The 22,098-nt window shown below is 26.6% G+C and overlaps 1 protein-coding gene and 1 long non-coding RNA gene across 4 annotated transcripts in view; one reads left to right on the forward strand and one right to left on the reverse strand.

Annotated features, from left to right (window-relative positions):
- LOC129966131 (uncharacterized) overlaps positions 1-1,459 on the reverse strand; it is a 57,946-nt gene extending 56,487 nt beyond the window's left edge. Inside the window, exon 1 of the long non-coding RNA XR_008784260.1 lies at positions 1,434-1,459. This is a non-coding gene — a long non-coding RNA (uncharacterized LOC129966131). The remainder of the gene's footprint in view (positions 1-1,433) is intronic.
- Positions 1-20,431, forward strand: part of LOC129966130 (myosin light chain kinase, smooth muscle-like) — a 44,861-nt gene extending 24,430 nt beyond the window's left edge. For 2 of the 3 annotated variants that reach the window (XM_056080517.1, XM_056080516.1), the window contains exons 4-10: positions 2,597-2,803; positions 5,349-5,490; positions 8,271-8,470; positions 12,667-12,819; positions 14,781-14,826; positions 16,331-16,405; positions 19,820-20,431. In XM_056080517.1, coding sequence (XP_055936492.1) covers positions 2,597-2,803; positions 5,349-5,490; positions 8,271-8,470; positions 12,667-12,819; positions 14,781-14,826; positions 16,331-16,405; positions 19,820-19,870 — 874 coding nt within the window. In that variant the 3' untranslated portion in view covers positions 19,871-20,431. The remainder of the gene's footprint in view (positions 1-2,596; positions 2,804-5,348; positions 5,491-8,270; positions 8,471-12,666; positions 12,820-14,780; positions 14,827-16,330; positions 16,406-19,819) is intronic. The other variant, XM_056080518.1, reaches the window with a different exon arrangement.
- Positions 20,432-22,098: the final 1,667 nt, after the last annotated feature.

The raw sequence follows: 22,098 nt of genomic DNA on the forward strand, positions 1-22,098 counted from the left end.
CAGATAACACTAGCTCTATTAAACTGCTTTTGTGATCCTTAGTTCCAAAGTTATTTTTGTTGCTTAAAGTTGATTCGATTTTTTAGCTTGTCAACGATATTATCTTGTATAGAGACTTGAAATATACTTCGTGTAAACAGCATATGGCAAATTCAATTTCTTTTGGAAAAATGCTACTTTTTTGTAAAAATTTAAAAATATTTTATCCGTAATAAATTATTATAAATTAAAGAAAATCGTATTTGTTTATCTCAGATGTGACAGTTTGTACTTAATAAGGAACAAATTTTGAATGTAAGTACACATTTAAATCGGTGCCTTTCATATCACTTCATAAAGATTTTAAGAATAATTTTTATAGTCTGTTTAACACTTGCGAAATAATTTTAAACGGATATGAAAAATTAGAAGTTATCTTGTAGCTTAAAGAATGTATGAGCGATTTATTGCTATATATTTTTATTTTCATCGTTGAAAATCAAGTAATTGTTTATTTGGTAATTGTATGAAATAAATTTTATATTCCAGTAATAAATTTTCTTTATTCCATTTCCTTATAGTATATGTTAGTCCAGAACAAGATACTCCGAATGATACACAAATGATACTCCGAAATGTTTTCGCATAATCCCTAATAAATATATTTGTCTATTATTAACCGCATATTATTGGCGAACAATAGTTACGAAGGGGCCTTATAGTATGCGATCTTTGGCAATTTTTTTTGGAGATTAATTGCAGGGATACAGTTACCGATGTATTTTGATAGCCTTTTCTTCCGATCAACAGAAACCAAAATTTAACACATATCTACATTTGAAATTATAAGATTGCATACCGAATTTCATCCAGAGTAGAAAACATTAACCGTTTAAATGTTTTGCCCGTATGCATACGTGCATCAATTTATCAACTTTTGATAGTTGTAAGCAAGAAAATAAAACATTCTTAACGATTATAATTCAATATTAAAATTACTTCAAATACATAGATAAGTATTCAATGGATTTCTATTTGAATCAAAATAAGAAAATATTCGCAAAATAGAAGATATTATCTTATTAGAAAGTAAAGAAAATAAATCAGTTAAATGGTTAAATAAGGCTCAAGAAATTGAGGTCTTGAAATACAATAAAATACCAACAATCATATTATAAACACAGTAAAATTGTATGATTAAAAAATCATATGAGAAAAATTTAGAAGAAAAAGGTACTTAAAAAATTCAAGTATCAATACACAAAAATTGTAAATTGGGAAAAGCCAAAATTAAATACCGGAACGATAAAATAAGATTTCAGAAATTTAAGCAAGAATTAAACTATAAAATTATAAATTTAGTAATGCTAACGACCAAATTGCAAATTGAACATACAATTTAAAATTAAATATACTTTAAAATGTTTACTAAAAAGGAAAGCCTTTTTACTTACCCCTGTGGAAAAGTAGCAATTTGAAAGTTCCGCGCAGAAAGCTGAAACGCCCACCTAAAGTGGTCAAAGCACTTTATCACACAATTTAGTTTAAAAGATTTTAGCGCCATCTGTTGATTTAAAATAAAGTCAAAAGGGAAAAACTAACAAAAAAGCATATCTCAGTCTTGTAATTTTGTTAAAATATATATAAATCAATTACTAATCCTTTGATATTAAAATAGTTTTTAGAAAAATCGATAAAATATAAATTTTTAAGAAGATTCTTTGTCCTATGAGTTTAAAAAATTATATTACAGATTTTTTTGATAAACGTTAAATAACCAGCAAATTAAATTTATGAAAATTTTAGAATAGGGATAGAAATTATTTTATTCAATTACTTAATTTTGAAATTAAACTTTTCTCTTTTATCATAAATACTTACTAATGTTTTCTGGCTAGAAATTTCTATTTTTAAATCCAAGTAGACAATCTTCCCCTAGTTTTCATTAATCTCAATTAACTTTTGGATAAAAAAATAATTGGAATTTTCAATGTTTAACAAAAGTAAGTGATCGATATGTCTAAATCCCTTTATCAGATTATATTTTATAAATTTTGTTTTCATAGAAATTAAAAAAAAAATATCAGCTATTGCATTGGAAAAAGTTGTCTCCGTAGGAATTTCTTTGATTTGCTTATGACGATAAATCCCAAAAAGATAATTTTCTAAATTATGAAATTTATATAATTCTAGCATATAGGTTTTAATAATAATATTTCTATTTAAATATTCTTTATACATTAAATACATATTTTTATTAATTTTTTAACGTGTAAATTGGTGCACAAGTGTTCTAAACCATAAATATTTCAGTTGATATTGTACCCTTTTATCAAAAGATATTGAAAGATATCTTCACGATATCGAATACATATCGTGAAGAAATTGAGCAATATTATTGCTCAATTTCTTCTAACAAGGTTATCTTTTAGAAAATCCAAAAAATGTATTGTTTCTATTAATTATAAAGTCATTTTAATTTAAAATTTATTCAGAATAATTTTTAAATATTTAAAATATGATACGTTATTAGTATTTCACAGATATAGGGAAAATTAATCTTCGCTTTATAGTATTATTTGTCAATTTGCAATATCTTAATATTTCTTTTCTACAGGGGGAAATTTGGGACCGTGTACAGATGCACCGAAAAGACCACAGGTCGAAAATTAGCAGCCAAATTCATCATCACAACTCGACCTGAAGATCGGAAAGATGTCGAGAGAGAGGTCGAAATCATGCGAATGTTACAACATCCCAGGCTGTTACAACTATACGACGCCTTCGATGATGGCAAAAAAGAAATGTGCCTCATTCTAGAATTGTAAGTAAGATTCAAATTTATTTATCACAGAGATTAAAGCTAAAATTTTTACACTCAATCCTACTATTGCCACCATTCGACGTATATTGAGTTTTTAGAGGTGTTATTCGAAATTCTGATAGTTTACGTTAATGAAGGACAGACATAAACGTCAGACGGGAAAAAAATTTCAAAAATAGCTGGTGTTGCTTTGCGCTGATGGCAATCCTTGTTATGATGTTATACCAAAAGCACAGGAAATTTTATTTTCAATAATGTTGAAGGTAATCGATAAAAGACAAATGAGATGAACGCGTTTTATAAGCAGAAAGATAATTTACGATATTTTTATGATGTTGTCAGATATTCCCAATACTGTTCAATATTGAAAAGTTATATTGTATTTTACAATATCCTATTCTATTAGGAAAGAGTGCCAATATAGGCATCTACCATTTAATTGATTAAAAATTTCTTACTGAACCTACTCCATCTTTTGTCTGTTACCTCCACTGAAAACGTGGTTATGAAATATTTCGTATATAGAAATATGTAAAACTTAAGTATATTCTTTTTCTTCGCAGTTCCGTAAATGAATGACCTGACAATTAGAATCGGGAAAAGATCTTTTTAAGAAAAAAAATTCTAGTGCATAATTAAAAACGCAGGTATGTGCAGCAAGAGATCTCTCATTTAGAGAAAAAATAACAGAAGAAAGAAAAAATTTTCAACTTTGGCGTAAAACAAATGCAATAAATTCAAACACTATTAGAAGAAAAAATCTAGACAACTCTTTACATTGTAGAATTATGGGACAGCTAGACTGGGAGAGCTGTATGACAAATGGAGCCCAATAATCAAATATCGATAAGCCTTCTACTCCATTTTTTGAAATTCACTTTTGCATTCTTCTTTTTTAATTGCTTTATTACCATCCTATATCTCTGCATTCATTTGCCTGTTTTATTTGTATTTTAAATTTCCTTTGTTCTTTTTATTTTTTTTCTATTGTAATTAGTACTTTTTTTGTATATTTTATACCGTATTCGTTCTTTTCAAAAGATTCATGTTCATATTGGAAAAAGAACTGTTCTTGGGCTCAATACAGCAGTATTATTTTTTATATTTTTTTTCGTTTTAATATAATCTGCAGCAAAGTAACGTTTCTGAAATGGTTACTGCATGTAATTTTCGTAATGCCTATTCCTTCTGATTCAAAATCATAGCTAGTTTATCTGCAAAGGAATGTGTTTGCGTTACAACTAAACTACCATTTTACGTTAGTTTCGTTAGAAAAGTTTTACGAAGCACAATATCTATGTGAGCCAATGTGGCATTGATTAAACAAAATAACCTTCGCTAGTTGATGACGTGTATACTGTATGTTTCCAATTAAATGACATTTTTTTAAATTGAAAAACTTCTTTTGGTTAAAAAAAGAGGCATAACGCAAGATTCCTCTAGTTTAGAAGTTTTTTTTTTTTTTTGAAATTCTTGTGAATAGTTTAGGAAATATAATACAGAGTTCTTAACACGCAAACAAAATATAAGTATTCTTTATTTCTATCCTATTTTTATGTTACTTATAACATGAAATTTTCAATATTTTTGCACAGTGAAGCATTGAAACAACTATTTTATATTTTTAAATGAACAGATTTCTTTTCTGTACTCCAGGAACTGTAGAACATACTGAAAAACTGTTCAACCAAATTTAGACAAAAAAAAAGCATTAATTTCGGAGTGGTTTTTGTAAGAAATTTGTACTAAAATTTAGAATTCGAGAAAATACTTGTATTATGCAAATACAAAAATTAATGTAGCTTTCCAAAGAATGAAAAAAAAATCATGTTGTTTTTAATTAAGTTCAAAAATTAGCAAAATATAGCAAAATTAGCAAAATATAACAGTTCAAAAACAAACAAAATATAAATATTCTTTATTTCTATCCTATTTTTATGTTACTTATAACATAAAATTTTCAATATTTTTGCACAGTGAGCATTGAAACAACTATTTTATATTTTTAAATGAGCAGATTTCTTTTCTGTACTCCAGAAAGTGTAGAACATACTGAAAAACTATTCTAAACTCCAGGAACTGTAGAACATATTGAAAAACTGTTCAATCAAATTTAGACAAAAAAAAAAGCATTAATTTCGGAGTTAAAATTAATGTAACTTTCCAAAGAATGAAAAAAAAAATCATGTTGTTTTTAATTAAGTTCAAAAATTAGAGTTTAAGTGTTTTAGAAGTTTTAACTGTTCAGAGATTGAGAATATTGAATACAAATTTGCTTCATGTTATAGCAAAAGAGACTTTCCATTGTATTCGCATTTAAAAGATATAAGCTACAAATTTCTCCTTGAAAAAATGTGTATGGTAGGAATTCACTTTTAGAACCATTTTTAAGAATAAATCACTGTAATTCACTTTTTAAGATTTAATCTCCAAAATTCAAAAGCATTTTTTTAGAATCGCCTAAACTGATAATTTCTATGAGGGGTATTATTTAATGAGTTATTTCTTCGATTTGCACTTCATGAATTTTATTTATTTATTGCAGAATCGAAGGAGGAGAACTTTTCGAGCGGGTTATCAGCGATGATTTTGTTCTTACAGAGAAGGCATGTTCCATTTTTGTTCGACAGATTTGTGAGGGGTTAGAATTCATTCATTCTAAAAATATTCTGCATCTAGATATGAAGGTAGGATACGCTCTCACTTTTTATAAATATTTTATCTTCCATGTGAGTGTACTATACTATTCGAGATCCTGGAAGATTTGAAAAGATAATATTGAAACATTAAAACAGAATATTGTATATATATCAATCATGATCTGATCTATTGAGAATATAATGTACAGAAAGCGAAATATAAACAGATCGATTCACTTCGGGCGTTTCAATAATGCGATCCCTATTCATATTATCTTTATTGTAAAGCTGATGTAATGCTAAGAATGTTGTATTGCTAGCATCAAGATAATATAAATTAAAAAGAAAAACTATTGAAAAACGGGACATAGGTGGATAATATGGGAAATGCTACATGGCTTTCCAAAATAATGTAAACAGATTGGGAAGGCTTCAATGTACAAAATCACAGTTTATTTAAAATTAATTAATGCACTTGAACAGGGTCAAGTTTTAAGCAATAATAATCAATCTATTTCTAAATCATGTATGTAAAATATGAACTGATTACTACCCTTTTGACTGACTGATGCACTGACTGATTACTACCTTTTTGAAAAAAAGGACAGTGTACTTTTTATATTGCTATAAATAGTATCAGAAATGCTATCTGTAATGGTACAAGTGTCCAGTGTAGTATGCTGGCTATTACAGATATGTTTCGGTTATTGGACAAACCATTATTATTACCATTTCCAGTAAAAATGGAAACGCGTTTACTTTTACATCAACTTCCCATTCTCGTTCTCGAGATGTTTACTACTAATAAATTATTCAAAGTGAAAATTATATACCATCAATAGCATTATCACGCAAGTCTGAATAAATTAATTACCTCTGTATATTATAAAATTAAATTCGATTTTCATTGCAAAATAGATTCTATTCCGATCGTCTGGTGCACAGAATAAACTATCACTGGTATCCTCATACGTATATCATAAGGAGTTATAGTGCACTAATAAGCAATGTCCATCAGTACAGTACTGGTGATACGCCGTATATGAGTTTTGGATAAATTAAATTGTGAGGGGATGGACGAAGAGTGCCAATATGTCTCTATATACCACTTTATTTTAAGTACCATAGTGCTTTTCTAAAAATAAAATGAATCTTTTCATCTCAATTATCCATATAGCTTTTTTTATGGATTCTATCTTTAGGACGTTATAATTAGTAGTCAATAGGTTGTAGGACTTCTATTTATATTTTAAAAATGTTTATAGAACTAAATTTTTTTTTCTTATTCTTTTACCTTCAGTTTTGTTTCATGCTATTTATTTAAGAAGTTTTTTTTGAGTTCGTCTTTAATTTAAATAATTATTTGAAACTACTTATAACATTGGCGAGTATATATTTATCGTTTAGTTAAAGTTTTGTTAATTTTAGTGGTTCATATAACAACAAGCATTTTTATGTATTTATTGCAATATGTATCAGTGGTACATAATTATGAATTAGATAATATTTTTGCTGAAATATCTTTTCGAAATTTACAAATCTTTCTCATTTTAATGAAACTTTTATGTACATTATCAGTCATTAACACAATAAAATGATAACTAGATTTTTTTGGGTGTTTTCTTCATACGATATGAAGAATTTCGAAAAACTTAAAAACATGGTTGAAGCGATGAAAAAAGCTTGAAAATAAAATGGATCGAAAATACAAATGACTGCACTGAAGTTTTGTATTGGAGTTTTATTGTTGCATTTGAATATGTGCCCATGTAGATATGCTGTTATCCTGTTAAAGATATATCAGATCTGATTGTCGCAGATTAACAAATTTAATAGGAAACTGTAGCAGAAAATTATCTGTTCATTGGTAAAGTGCTTAAAAAAAGGAAAAGGTTGTTTGCCGTAAATTTTAAATGTAAATATATAGCAAACATAAATTACTTTTCCTTGAAGTAGGATGTTCTAGATCCATAATATTTACGAACATTCAAATCAAAACTAATCGCTAAAATCGTTTTGAATATAAAAAAATAAAAATTTCAAACCTTAGCTCATCAACCTTTGCTATAATCTAACAAAAAATGTAAATAAAATGTGGAGTTTGCCATCGCACGATTAATTTTTATTCTTCCTTAGCTTTATTCGCACATACAGAGGAATCAAGTATAAAAAAAAATGTCTCAGTTGCTAGCCACCAAAACAAAGCTGGAATTTCTCATCCAATAATGGAGCATACACAGTAAAAGGGCTGAAATATTTTTAATTCCATTCAGCGTCAATAATGGAGATTGTATAGACGGAAAACGAGTGCATCATTATGTTATGATAACTGGCAATATAGAACAATTATAACAAAATGAACGAGGTGATGTAAAGGAGAAATATCTACAAAATTGGAATTGTTTTATTAGTTGCTTATCTCAATTCAGCCTATATGGTAGTTTTTGCAAAATAAATTATCAGATCTGAGAATATTCTAAAAATGTAGTATTCAACAAATTATAGAAAACAAAGCAATAAAATAGAAAAATACAATCCATACTTAAAAAAAAAGGAAATAGGAAATATAAAAAAAACTATGAATTAATTTTTATGATACTGTAATTAATTAAAATGCATTGATTAGTACTTAATATCAACACACGTCTAAAATATAAAACAAATTATAATATGATAGCTGTTTTATCTCATAACGGTAATAAGAGATGTTTCATCATTTATGAACTTCTTTTATCTCATATCACAACAGTTGTGACAGCGCGTGTTATCTAAATGATTGATTCCAGCTTAGATTAAGAACTATCTGACAGACTTTGACTTACTTTCAGCCAGAAAACATTCTGTGCGTCACTCGGACAGGCAACCAGATCAAGATAATCGATTTCGGACTAGCTCGCAAGTACGATCCTAGCAAGAAGTTGCAGGTCCTTTTTGGTACGCCTGAGTTCGTGGCCCCTGAAGTTGTGAATTTTGACAAAGTATCCTATACAACCGATATGTGGAGTGTGGGTGTCATTTGCTACGTTTTGTAAGTTACATTAAGAATATTACAGTTTACTTATTCTGATGTGCTTATTACTTATTTATGTTTTAGTAATTAGTACTAATGTTACTCAATATTTTTTTCAAATAAATTAGGTAATTTTGACTCATATTTCTTGAAAAAAAATATGAGTAATTTGTAAGTAATTAATCTTTAAAAGTAATTTGTAATAAGGATTATATTTTGATAATAATAGATTTATTAATATAGTTTGAGGAATGTTAATTAGTAATAATAATAATAATACGGAGTAATTTTGAGTAAAATACATTATTATAATTTAAATAAATATATATTATGACTTAATTCAACATCAGTTCTTTTTGTTAGATCTGTAAATTCTTAAACATATTATTAAAATACTTTTCAGTTTTATGAAACAATGAATATTTACAAATTATATTGCATTCATTTATTGATTTGAATCTTTACATTTAAGGAATGATATAAAAGGATTTTTTTTATCTAAAAAAATAGTTATCAGTATTTTTCTTTTGTATTGATCTGTTCTTTAATTAAATAATATTACTCGCTTCATATCAAATAATTGCAATTTGTAAATGAAAACCTTTTTTTTTCTTATACTCATTTTAAATATTAGATTTTATAATGAGCATTTGCTTTCCTTTTTACAAAGAAAAAAAAACTTCTTAAAATAGTATTAAACATATCATACAAAAATTCATTTTATGGTATCAGTATTTATGGTATTCAGTATTTTGTTGTTGTATCAAATAATATCGGATTGAAATAATATGACAAAAGTGTTACTGTTCTGATTGAATAGAGACTGCATTGAATAGGTTGTTGTTTATTTAATATAGAAATTTTGTCATTTGTATTTACATTTTTGTTCATTAAAGTACTCTTCGATATTCATCTTTGAAAAAGTTTGTTATTAATAATATGACAAAATCTGGAAGAGCAATAGTTAGAAAAGTATTGCATTAAATTTAGATTTTGATGTCTTTACACATACTTTTCTGGTGTTTTATATGTAAATGTATATATATTTTTTTCGTGACATGTATTATCAGATTCCGTTTTTTCACTCTTTTTTGAGAGTTGAAACAATGTCCGCAAGTATATAAACTATATTATTTATATCTAAGACATTGAGGCATTCATTAAATTCCAAATTCAGTTATAATCATTTATAGAACATATTTCTTAAATTTTATTTGATTTTAATAATACACTTATGAACCAAGAATCATAACTATAGAAAATTACGATGAATCATTTATTTTTAGATGCAAATAGGCTACAGAGATATTATAAGTGCTTACGTAATTTTTTACCCTTAATGCTTGCAGATATAATTAAAGCTTTAGGTCCTAGAAACAATTTCAGATTCATATATGTTTGCAAGAATTTTCATTTTAGATAGATAATTTTGAATGGTTATTTTTCATGTTTGTGGTTTGCAGTGTATTGTATATATTTAGTAAATGCGAAATCCCCAAAGAAAAGTATAATTATGTTCATACTTAACTTTTATGAAGTGCTTTTTACACTCAGCATAGCTCCTATGTATGATAAAGAACATTTTTTTCTGTCTTTTATTTAAAATAAATTATTATTATGTCAATAAATTATTATTTTCCAAGTTTTTAGCAAAAACTTGGGAAACTAACTTTTGCTACATAAGAATGTTGTCAATCTCTTGTAAAGTTTTAAACAATTATAATGGAAAGGGAAATTATAACGAATTATTACAGCTTTTATAAAGAATTCAATACCACAATTTTTTCTGACGAAATAACTATGTTACAAATATTCCAAAAAAAACCCCGTATCTTTTTTCACATAAATTTTAAACTAAAGCTGCTTTAAATAAATAAAATTCGGATTTTTGTCATAAATTGTATTACGTCATACTAGACTACAGTACATCTTTGAAACCTTGAGGACAAGATTCAGTTTAGATTTTTTTTTTAGCTTGGGGGAGTGGGGTGGAGTATCATTCCCGAGCAAACGGAACAAACCATAATACATCTGTAAATAGCTCCTCACTTCACGTTCTGCAAGACAACGTGCGTGACCCAGTTTTCTCCATTTGATATATGGATATTTATATACAGGTAACCCCCAAGGAACACAAATGTCAGGGTTCGTTAAAATACTGTGTTATGTAAATCCACTAAAAAAGGTGTGAGGTTTGAACCGAGGAAAAATATATTTTTTTATTAACTTAGAATTTCTTTATGAATATTCTGACTTATTTTCATGATGTTTTTTTCCCTGTTAAGCAAATTTATTAACAAAAATGGAAATCAAGTCAAAAACAAACACACGGAAACAAAACGTGGAAATTCTACAAACTAAAGTAGTTTTAAAGTTGGTATATCAAGCTTGAGTTTCTTGACGTTTTCAATGGAAATTTTTCATAATGTTTTCAATAAACTCTAAAAAACTCTAATTGGAAATAAAGAGATAGAAAATTTTATTCCAATTGCATTTATTACCTTAATTTTAATGATATAAAAAAGAAAGTTGTGAAATATTTTTGTTTAAATGTGGCAATATTAAATATGTATTAAATAATTTTTAATTAGTTAATATTACGAAATGCCTTTAAATAAAGGCATTAGCTTTTTGATTCTTCATCTGAATTTGCAAACTTACACTAATTTCTGATCTGCACTATTTATGAAATATCTGTTATGATGATTTATTTAAATTATTTGGCACTTATTAAATTTATATCCAAATTAAAAATATTAAAGTAAATTCGAATAACAGAATAAAATGGTAAACTATAAAAAATTATGAATTCGGCTGAAGATTTTAAGGACTGCCACCTTCAACTCGGCTTTCAAATCAAAGTATTTTTCCTATGAGGGGCCTCACTTTCATTTAAAAATTTATCCCTCGGGAGACTTAAGTCCAAGAAAAAGCAAGAATTGATATATAAAATACAAAAACTCTAAATTCAACTTTTAAGAAAGTCATATAAACAAATTTAATAAATGAAGAAAATTAATTTTAAAAAATAAAAAGAATTCAAACATCAAAATTTTTTAAAAATAAAAATTTGGGATAACCAGAATTATAAGTAGAAACTGTAAAAAAGTAACATTTAAGAAATCAGAGCATCCGTCTTGATCAGGGATGGCACTCTAATGGCACGCGTGCCATTGATGGCACTCGACACAATATTTTGGGCACGCCATCGATCAAGAGTTTGTTGTTTACGGTTTGTAAAGCTGTATGCATGTGATTTCATTTGATAAACTGAACTTGTCCCAATTCGATTGGTTGGAAATCGAAGAATTTGAAATGCAGCTGATTGATTTCCAGTCTAATTGAATATGGATTCAAAAATTTATTGCAACAAGGAAAAAGTTAGAATTTATTGAAACAGAAAGATTAACAAGCAATATAAATAAAAATGCCAGTAATGAAATTTTGGAAACTTGGAATTTGATAACAGACACATTTTTCTGTTTGAAGAAGCTGGCTCATGCTATTTTAACCATATTTTCATCTATCAATGTCTGCGAGTCGTTATTTTCAGAGATGAATAACATTAAAGACTCGATTAGAAACCGTTGGCAGATGACATGCATTCTGCTAAAAGTAACATCTTACAACTCTAATATAAGTTATTTATCATCTAATCTTTAACAACAGAATTCATATTAATGTAGCAATAGTAAACTGAAACATTTGCTACTATTCCGTTCAAAATGTATTTTTTAGTAGTAAATAAAGAGTTTTGAGTTGTTAGTATTTAGTTTTATTACCTTCCCAATAATCACAAGTCAAAATTATTTGACGGCACGTCTATACCTCATTAAATATTTCTTTAGAAAGTATGGCACGTTGATCCATAACGGTTCGCCACCCATGGTTTAGATAAACGAGACATAAACAAACAATATAATTAGTGAAAGCATAAAAAATATTGAAATTCAAAGAAATGAATTAAAGAAGCAAGTAGAAATTAATTATCCTCTAAAAAGAAGTATACAAAAACTACCTTATCCCTGACCACAGGTGAGAGAAGTAATTTGAAGTGCTTGCAAATGGTGATCAAAGCTTATAAATTACTCATTACTCAAATTACTCATTTACTTATAAATTACTCACTTTGATAATCATTTTAAAAATGATAATGTTATTTGTATTTGATGGATTGAATTGGTGAAATATTTTTTTTCTTTTAAATTTTATAGGCTGTCTGGCTTATCCCCATTTATGGGTGATTCAGATTTGGAAACAATGGGAAATGTGACGAAAGCCGAATACGATTTCAACGATGAGAGCTTCGACAATATATCGAATACCGCCAAAGATTTTATTTCAAAGTTGTTGCTTAAGGATTTGGCGTAAGTTTATTAATCATATGCTTGAATGTGTTGAACAAATTTATGTACATACGTGGAGCAGCTCAATTCACTATCAGTTAAAAGCACTTTAAATGAATCTTCTTACAAAAATTGACGCAAGATTTAAATTTGCCACCATTCGTGTAAAGTATTGGCAACCTTATTTAAAAAAACCATTTGACAGTTGATAGTTTAGGATTAGTAAAAATTGAACATTACATGATAGAGAAATGTGTTTTCATTGTTTAATAATACTTCAGAAATAATGGAAGTGTGGCGGCCACAGTTCAAAAATTTGAGAAGTGGCCCACTAGATCATGTAATTTAATACTATTGGATTTCTTTTTTATGAAGTTATTTGAAGTCAAAGGTCTATGCTAACAAGCCCACATGCATTGAAGGAGGAAATTCAACGCTGCAGCAACGAAATTCATCCATATTTATGCAAAATGTTCATGGAAAATTTCGACAAAAGAGTGCGTATGTACCAGCAAAGTCGTGCCGGCCATTTGGCCTTTGTGTTATTCCGTACATAACCCTATCCTGTGTACTTTACGATTCAATGAAATATAACAATTAAAAAAAAACCTGTTTTTTACTTAATTTAAATCTTGCGTCAACACGTTTCTACTAACTCTAAACTATCAGTTGTCAAATAGTTTTTTAATATGGTTGTCAACACTTTACTTCAGGAATGGTGGAAATTCAAATCTGGCGTTAATTTTGGGGCACCCTTTATTTTACTCATTTGCATCCATAAGCGGAAAAATCCGCACATGATGACATACGTTTGAGTTAAATGAATATAGCCGTGATATTTACTTATCTTGAGATTATTTTTCTGTATTTGGTTTTAATTGTAGTGCGCGGATTATTCCGCTTAAAGATGCAATTAAATTCCCGAATGCAATGATATCTATTTTAAATCTAAATTACTGTTATAACCTTATCGAGAAATATTATCAGCTTTTTAAAATAACAATTGCTTCGATATTTAATTATTTCTTTTTATTTCTTACAAAATTTTTGGTCACTATTGCAAGAACTTTTTATACTTTTTTTCAGTCTATCAGCTATATATTTGAATGTGCAATGCTATTCTAAATCTGTTATGTGAATTCCAGTTTTTACTTATAATAAACTTTACTTAAGTGCGCCGATGTTTTTAAATGTGATACTGAACTTTGTCAGTCATTATATTACTTCACCTAATGTAATGCTTCTTGAAATATGACGAAACTTGATCCTAATCCTATTATTTATCAGGAGCATATCGCTAAAATTGCTTAAAATATAATTTTGGATAAATACTACATTAGTATTTTTTTCAATAAATCTAATCGAGAAAGTAGCTATATCTTAAAATGCATGTAATGGAATAGGTTTCCCATTGATTTTCGACACACGTTTGAATAAAGATTTCATTCCGATTAAAAAAACCTTCATTTCAATAATTTATTTACATTTTCTGTAATGAAATCTGTTTTTCATCCAAAAAATAACTATCCATGTTTCTACTTTTCTCGAATAACATAACTCGAAATGATATAAAATAAAAGGAAGCATTCATAGCATTTCGATAATTGTAAGAAAGTTCCTTAAAATCAGCGTTTTTGTTCCCCAGTTTAAAGATTATTTAATTGCATCTTAGAATGTTTCTAAACAAAAATTCTAAAAAATACACATTATAGGTATTTTTCCCCTTTAATTTAACATGAAAAGCTTTTATTACTTTAACCAGATTTCGTTAGGAAAAAGGAAATGGTAATTATAGATATTTTCCCTGATAGGTTTGCATTTGAATTAATCAATAATAAACTATTGACTTCAAAATATAATGCAAATAATTTTGAAACTATTCTTTCTGGATTATTTCATGTAATTCTTTTTATAAAATATTTATTTAAAATGTGTACCTCAAAAACTGAATTATGATTCTGTATTTTCCCCCTCCATTTAAGAAGACGAATGACAGCTACTCAATGTCTAAGGCATCCATGGCTAAAGGTAATTTATATATTTCATTTCTAAAGCAATATTTCAAAAGTATTTTAAGCTGTATTACTGATGTTGCATGATAATGTAGAAATACAAAAAAAAGCAATTTCTTATAGTTCAACCATTATCTAAAAAGAATTTTTTTAATTACTGATTCCATGTAAATTCAATGAATCCTTTTAATATTTAATGATTAATACTTATGTGAATGCAGATTATATATTTTAATATTATAATAATTTAATATAATTTAATATAAGAAATATTTAAAATGTAAATATAATTTATTTTGCTTTTTTTATTACAATGAATCAAAATTTCATTTGAAGTTTAAAGATACAAAATTTATTTCCCTATAAAAGTCTGTGTATCTTAAATTAAGAATATAAGTTAGTAATAATATAAAATACTTAATTACTATGTTGATGAAAATTAAAGTTATTGATATATAACACAACAATATTAACAATTTGTAAACTTTGAAAATGGGTTGAATGCTTATAGATATTTGATTTCGTTGTAACATTATGATTAAAAAATATATAAAAAAAAAGGTTTTTATTTAAATTTTATGATTTATTGAACTATGGGGTATTAGTTTATTTAATATTTTTTTCTTCAATTTTCACTTTCACTGGCAATTGAATATATCCTTTCTATGACTTTCTAAGCTTTAAACATTAAGGATTAAAATTTGCTAGTACTAAGATTTTGGTTGCTTAGTATACTTTGATTGATTATGTGTTTATATAACATTTAAAATGATAATCCAGTACAGGTAATAGGTTTTTCTTGTTAACATAAGCCAAATAATGGGCATACATTATGGACCAAAATTTACCTTATTAAAACTTTGGACATTTCTTACCTGTTTGCTCATTTGCCATCAAGATATAAGATTTGGATTTTAGAGAGAGATATTTCAATACCAAAAATGTTTGGGAATTAATACATGCTACCCTTATCTGAAGCGAGACTGCTCCAAATGAATACATTTGCATTCATTCAGTCCATTGTAAACTCAGTATTCTTTACAATTATTTTTAATTTTTTAAAGAGAAAACTGATCAATGACAACAAGATAATATTGTTCGGATTTTCAAATAAGTATTGTATAGTTTGGTGATTGGTTATTTAGAATCCCCAAACTACCACCAATAGATTTTATTAAAAATGCAATTGCATTAAAGAATCATTAACAAAATAGCGTTTTTGTTTAAATAAAGATAATAGTTTTATTAAAAAATATTCTCAAAAACTAAAAATTTCATTTTTTTTAATTTTTAAAATTATGAAGAATATTGAGTTTGTGTATAATTTAATAGCTCTTAAGCTGTGTAAGAAAGCGTATCTAAAAATTCTTACTTAATATCCGATGCGAAGAGTGCTATTTAATTCAAAATAGATTGTTCTAAAATATAAACGATTATAATTGAAAAAAATTATTTGAAAACTTTCTTGGCATTTGAGCTATTTTACATTAACAATTTTCAATTATTTGTTTTTTCAATAGAAGGGAGAACCAAAGAAAGATACTAGATTAAACAAGAAGAGACTGAAACGATTTGTTATCCGAAGACGTTGGCAGGTATGAAGCTTTCTGTTTAGATTTGGTTGCATATTTGAAATATCTATAAAAATTTTAATAAACCTCTGTATGCATGAAATTGTCATGAATTTTTCTGTGTCGTAAGTAAATAAAAATCTTCTTAATTAGTTTGCTTAAAATGTTTTTTTTTTAAATTTCAAGAAATTTCACGAATTTTTTCCGATTATATTTCAGAATTCTAGAATTTCTTAATAGGTGTCTTAATTTTTAAAATTAAAAATTTTGAATTTAGGGATAATTTTCTTAAAAGTGGCTTTATTTGATTCAGATTTTCTTGTAAGTAGAAAATATATTCTCAATTTTCAGCCAGGTATTGCAAAAGACATTTTAGGATTTACCCGAAAAGCATATTTTTTTATAAAACAATACAACATGACGAGAACATGGAAATCATTGCTTTATGATCAATAATTTCTTTTCATAAAATATAATTATCGAGATTCTGATTTACATATGCATGTGTTTGTCGTATGATTAGTATTCTAGAATTTAAGGTAAATTATTTATTATATATTATATAATAAGAAATTTATCTTATATCTTAATTTATATAATAAGGTAATAATAATAAACATATTAAAAAATCATATTTATACTATACACAGTTTATAATTTAAAGTGAAACATAAAAAAAATCTTTATTTACTTAAAAAGAATGTGAAACAATTAACTGAAAATGGTGGCACAAAAATATAAGAAATTCATAAGTTATCTGTGCGTCTAAACTCGAGGTTTCTACAACAATTATTTACAATTTAAAAAAATCCTTATAAAAATAAAATATTCATTCTAATAGAAATAAATGCTTTCTTTCACAGTAAGTGTTTTTCTAATTGTTGCATTCGGAATATTCACAGCGTGTTATATAAATATATCAACACTCTTAACAAAATATTCCAGATTCTGCTTTTTTTTTATTGATTCTGAAAGTTAAATTAATTAAAAATATCATCTGAACTTATCAAAATTCAACATTATGATGCATATTTATGTAAATTTTGAACTAACTAAAAGCAGTAACTTCTTTCGAATATCTTGTATATTTGTGAAGTATGATATTTATTTTGTTCATCTTCCTAGTATAAGGAATAGAATCATGTGAACATTTATGACATTCTTAATTTTAACTCTTTTAATCCAAAATTTGATTCACAACTGCAATTTTATATCGTCCCTAGTCCAAATTTCCTCTATCTGGCTCTCTAGCGTTTGAATTGTTTGTGTTCATCAACACATAGACAAACTCGCAGTCGGACAAGGGCGTCTTAAAAACTTCCAGCCCCTTAAATTCGAATCATTTAGTTTCGAATCATCAAAAATTTGTGCGCCTTTAGCAAAACGAATACCTATGAATTGAGAGAAGAATTTTTAAAGTAATTAATGCCTTTTAAATGGGATATTACAAGGTACTTCGATCGTATAAGTGGGTAATTTTAACGTAATAATATAAACAAGCATTTGTTTTATTCTAATCTATATAAATTTATTTAATGAAAGACATAAAATGGACTTAGTATTTAAATTAATATGAAAAGCACATAAATTTTGTTTTATTTAATACTTTATAAATTATTTATTTAATTGACATAAAAATATGAATTTTAATCTAATGTACGATTAGAATCTTTTATATCAGCGTGAAAGTACCTGCGTGGTTGCTGATAATGTGTTGAAACTTCTGTTTTAGTACTCTTGCTTCTAACTGTTTGTATTTTAAGACCGAGATTAGCTAATAAAATCGCAGAAAAAGGAATATAATTTACAAAAAGGAAATATTTTGAGTTCATGTTGTTTCATCTTATCAAAATTTCGAGCTTGAATTGGTTGGTCTTTATAAAACGATTTCGTTATACACAGCGTATATTAATAATTTTATTTTGAAAGCAGTTTTTCTAAACAAGCTGTTATCGTCCCTCTTACAAGAGTAAAATTTTCGACTTTAGGCAAGGTCGCTATTAAGGATCATATTGTTATTTTAAATTCTCTCATTTTGTGTTTCATAATATAATGAAAATCCGGAGCATGTATTTTATATCTTTTTTCGACCGATAATGATGTACAATTTCAATAACATGATCACGTACCTAATTTCAGTGATCTAAGTCATTGCTTGTTTGAGGAATCATATTTATATGTATACAAGTATACAGACCAACAGATGTCAAACTGTTGAGATGTTTGTTTTGAAAGTCTGAAACGCATCTATGCTTTAAATTTTATAATTTCATCAGCTCTTTACTATAGTGTTCACTTGTATTCAGAGAGAAAAACTTTCTTCAAATTGATTTAGTTAAAAAATTACTCAAAAGTCTACGAATTTTGTGTAAGCATCACATACCAAATATCATCAGTATGGACTTAAGGTGTACCTACATACTAGAAGATTTTTTTTTTAAATTTTAACTTTAAAAATCCAGTTTTTTCACAGTAGGTCATTAATATATTTTTAAACTCATTTCAATGAGAAAAAACCATCTTAAACTAATTATTAACTAATTAAATAATATTTAATGAGCTAATAAGCATATTTTAACATGATATCTTAATTTTAATTTGTACAGACACACAATTCTAGTTGGAATTTATGCCTACTATTAGTCTTCATGTCGTCTGCCTCAATCAAGTTATAAAAATATATAGTTTTTTTTAACAATTTTTTCAATAACGATGAATAGAAAAAGCGAGATTTTTTCTGCAATTTTAACTTTTAAACAACTATTAAAAATTTATTTATATAAATATAACTTTGATTGAGACACAAAACATCCGCTATTTCATACAGAGTATTTTGATATATAAATTATTATATTTGGTTAATTTTTTGTTGAGTTATGATTGTTTGAATGAAGCAACATAATGGAAAAATATTCTTCATAAAATGAGTTTTTTTAAAAAAACCGTAACTAGAGTTTTTAAGGAAAGCACCTCAAGAAAAATAATTATAACTCGAGAAATATTTCGAATATTGACAACATCTTGGTATCGTTTGAAAGCTAAAGGATCAGAGAACATTATTAAGCAATAAAAAATATTCGATATTTTGAACAATTTTCGAAGTTTCAAGTGTGTACAGACACCTTAAAGAATGTTCTGAATTATCACGTTAATAGACAGACAGACAAATCTAAAAATACGGTTTTCGGACTCAAATAAGTTTGAAATATGGAAGTTCGTAAAAACCTAGTGGTTAAATTTTCGAACGATTACAATACTTTCGTATTGTATTCTTCTTATCAGTGAAATCAATAATTTTAATCGATGCTCACCATTGAATTTTTTAAATTTAATAAATATGTTTTTATAGCCTTATGTTAGATCTGTAACTTGAATATATCGATATATACATGTATAGATAATATATCGATAGAGTGACACAAATTATTTCTGTTTCAGAAAGCTGTCAATGCTCTTCTTGCTCTGAAGGCAATGGGTGCCACTATTTAACATCACTGAATACTAAACGCTCAATGTTTCACTTGTATTGCATATTTCATCGGATCTTCATTTGCATTATCTGTTATTTAATTTTATTCATTATTTATCTCATGTTACCTGTAATACAAAAAAAAAAGATGTTTTTACTCCCATGAATGCAGTACTGCCAAATGTAATATATTTTTCATTTAGACTTGAATTTGAATTTTTTGAAGGAAAATTTTAAAAGATATAATTAAAAAAAATAAAAATATGTAGCACAGTTTTCTTCATCATATAAAAATAAGTTGTATTTATAAAAAAGCTTAGTAGTTTCATCATAAGCAAATCTATGAAGTCATAAACGTTTTTTTTACAGATAAGCATTATTAGTGCTGCTTGGAATTGTAACTCTCAAAAAAAAGGGATTTTTAATACGATGTGAATGATTGTTTATATTAACTATGCAAAGGAATGTTGAAATAGATTTTAGTCATATGTTCTTTTTTTTATTTCCTCTTAAATCTGAAGTACACAAAAATCTGTGCTTTTAATCAAATATATTGTGTAATAAAGAATTTATGTATTGAATTTATGGTCTTTTATTGTGTTGTGTGAATTAATACTAGCCAATGCTTCAAATTTTTCCGGGTGCTATTTCGAAGTTTCTACGTTTCCTGCACTGCTTGGTAATCAAGATTTAAACACAAACTGTGTGATTTACGTTCTTTGATGAACAATAATACGAATTAAAAAATAAAATTAATTTTGTTAATTTGAATACAAACTAAAATTGAATCAAATTATCACTTCATGTCTTGTACTGTAGACCAGAGTTATTTAAAATTTTCAACATCTGATAAAATTTATAAGATGCCTTTTATATCAGAAAAATTTTAATAAGACCAAGCCATATACAAAATATATGGAAAAAGTGGTAGTTAATGAAAACAAAATTTGATTAAAATAATTAATTCTATTTAATATTTATGTTGTAAAAAAAATTCCACTTCACTTAATTCAAAGTCTACAACAATGCATATGGTATCAATACATAGGGTTTTTTACTAATTTTTATCAGTTTAATTTATGATAAAGTATATCGTTTGCTTAAAATGTAAATCAAAACTAAATCAGTGCTGAAAAATATCAATTAAATTTGATCAACAATATTAAGGACTTTATCAATTGAACAATATTGTTTATACATTATTTTTATTGTAAATATTCATTTTCTATCAACTTAAACTACACGTTTAATTGATAAATAAGATATCAGTGATAATAGAATTACTTACCTACTTTGGAATCTCAGTTTACAATATATTCCATTGTTTTTTAATCCACATCGGGGTATTCATCTAGAAAGTTAAAATTTGAGACTCTTATTAAGGCTGAAGTTACAAAAATTAAAAAAATAATAGTCTTTGTAGTATGTAGACAAATCCAAAATATTAGCAGAAAATCCCCAACAATATTGTTACTTATCCTTACTATATTCTACGATATTTAGACATAAAAAAAGCATTGTGGAAACATCTTAACAATGTTATTTTAATTTAGTGCTAATAGGAAAGGTAACACATCGCCAAAATGCACTTTCTCATTATAATCTTATGTGATATAATGTTTTCAGAACAAATAAAGTTTTTACGTACGAGAATTTAATGCTTTAGTTATGCAATTTTACTTTTGGTCAAAAGTGTTTTAAAAATGAGTGATAATAATAAAATCTACTTTATTTCATGCAAAATATTCTTCTCAATTGCCCACATTCGTAGATGTCATGCACATCATGGTTACGCAGATCCCTGTAGTTTTTTTTTTTTTTTTTTTTTTAAGCTAACCTAAATCCATAGCTTAATGAGCCTTTTTAAGAATCAGCCCTATGAGAACAAAATGACATTGCTATAATATTTTCATGATACTGAGAGACATTCAAAATATCGAACGATATTTTGTGCTATTTGGAACATTTCGTTTCTAACATTTTCGTATTAGCAAAAATTGTAAATAAACAATTAAAGATGCTAGCATCATGAAATAATTCTTCTTATTAACATCATATCAAATGCTATATAAGAAGAGAATATAAAAACATTCTATGAAAAAAAGTATCTGTTCAGTTTCATGCAAACATTTTACTAAATTACTAATTTCAGCAGATCATGAAAAGATTAAATCTGCAAGGAGAGTAAGAAAGGTGAATGTGAGAACATTTCAAAGAGGTTTATTCGTTTTAAGTATTATTTCTATTG

The sequence above is a fragment of the Argiope bruennichi genome, chromosome 4, assembly GCF_947563725.1.
Source record: "Argiope bruennichi chromosome 4, qqArgBrue1.1, whole genome shotgun sequence".
NCBI lineage: Eukaryota > Metazoa > Arthropoda > Arachnida > Araneae > Araneidae > Argiope > Argiope bruennichi.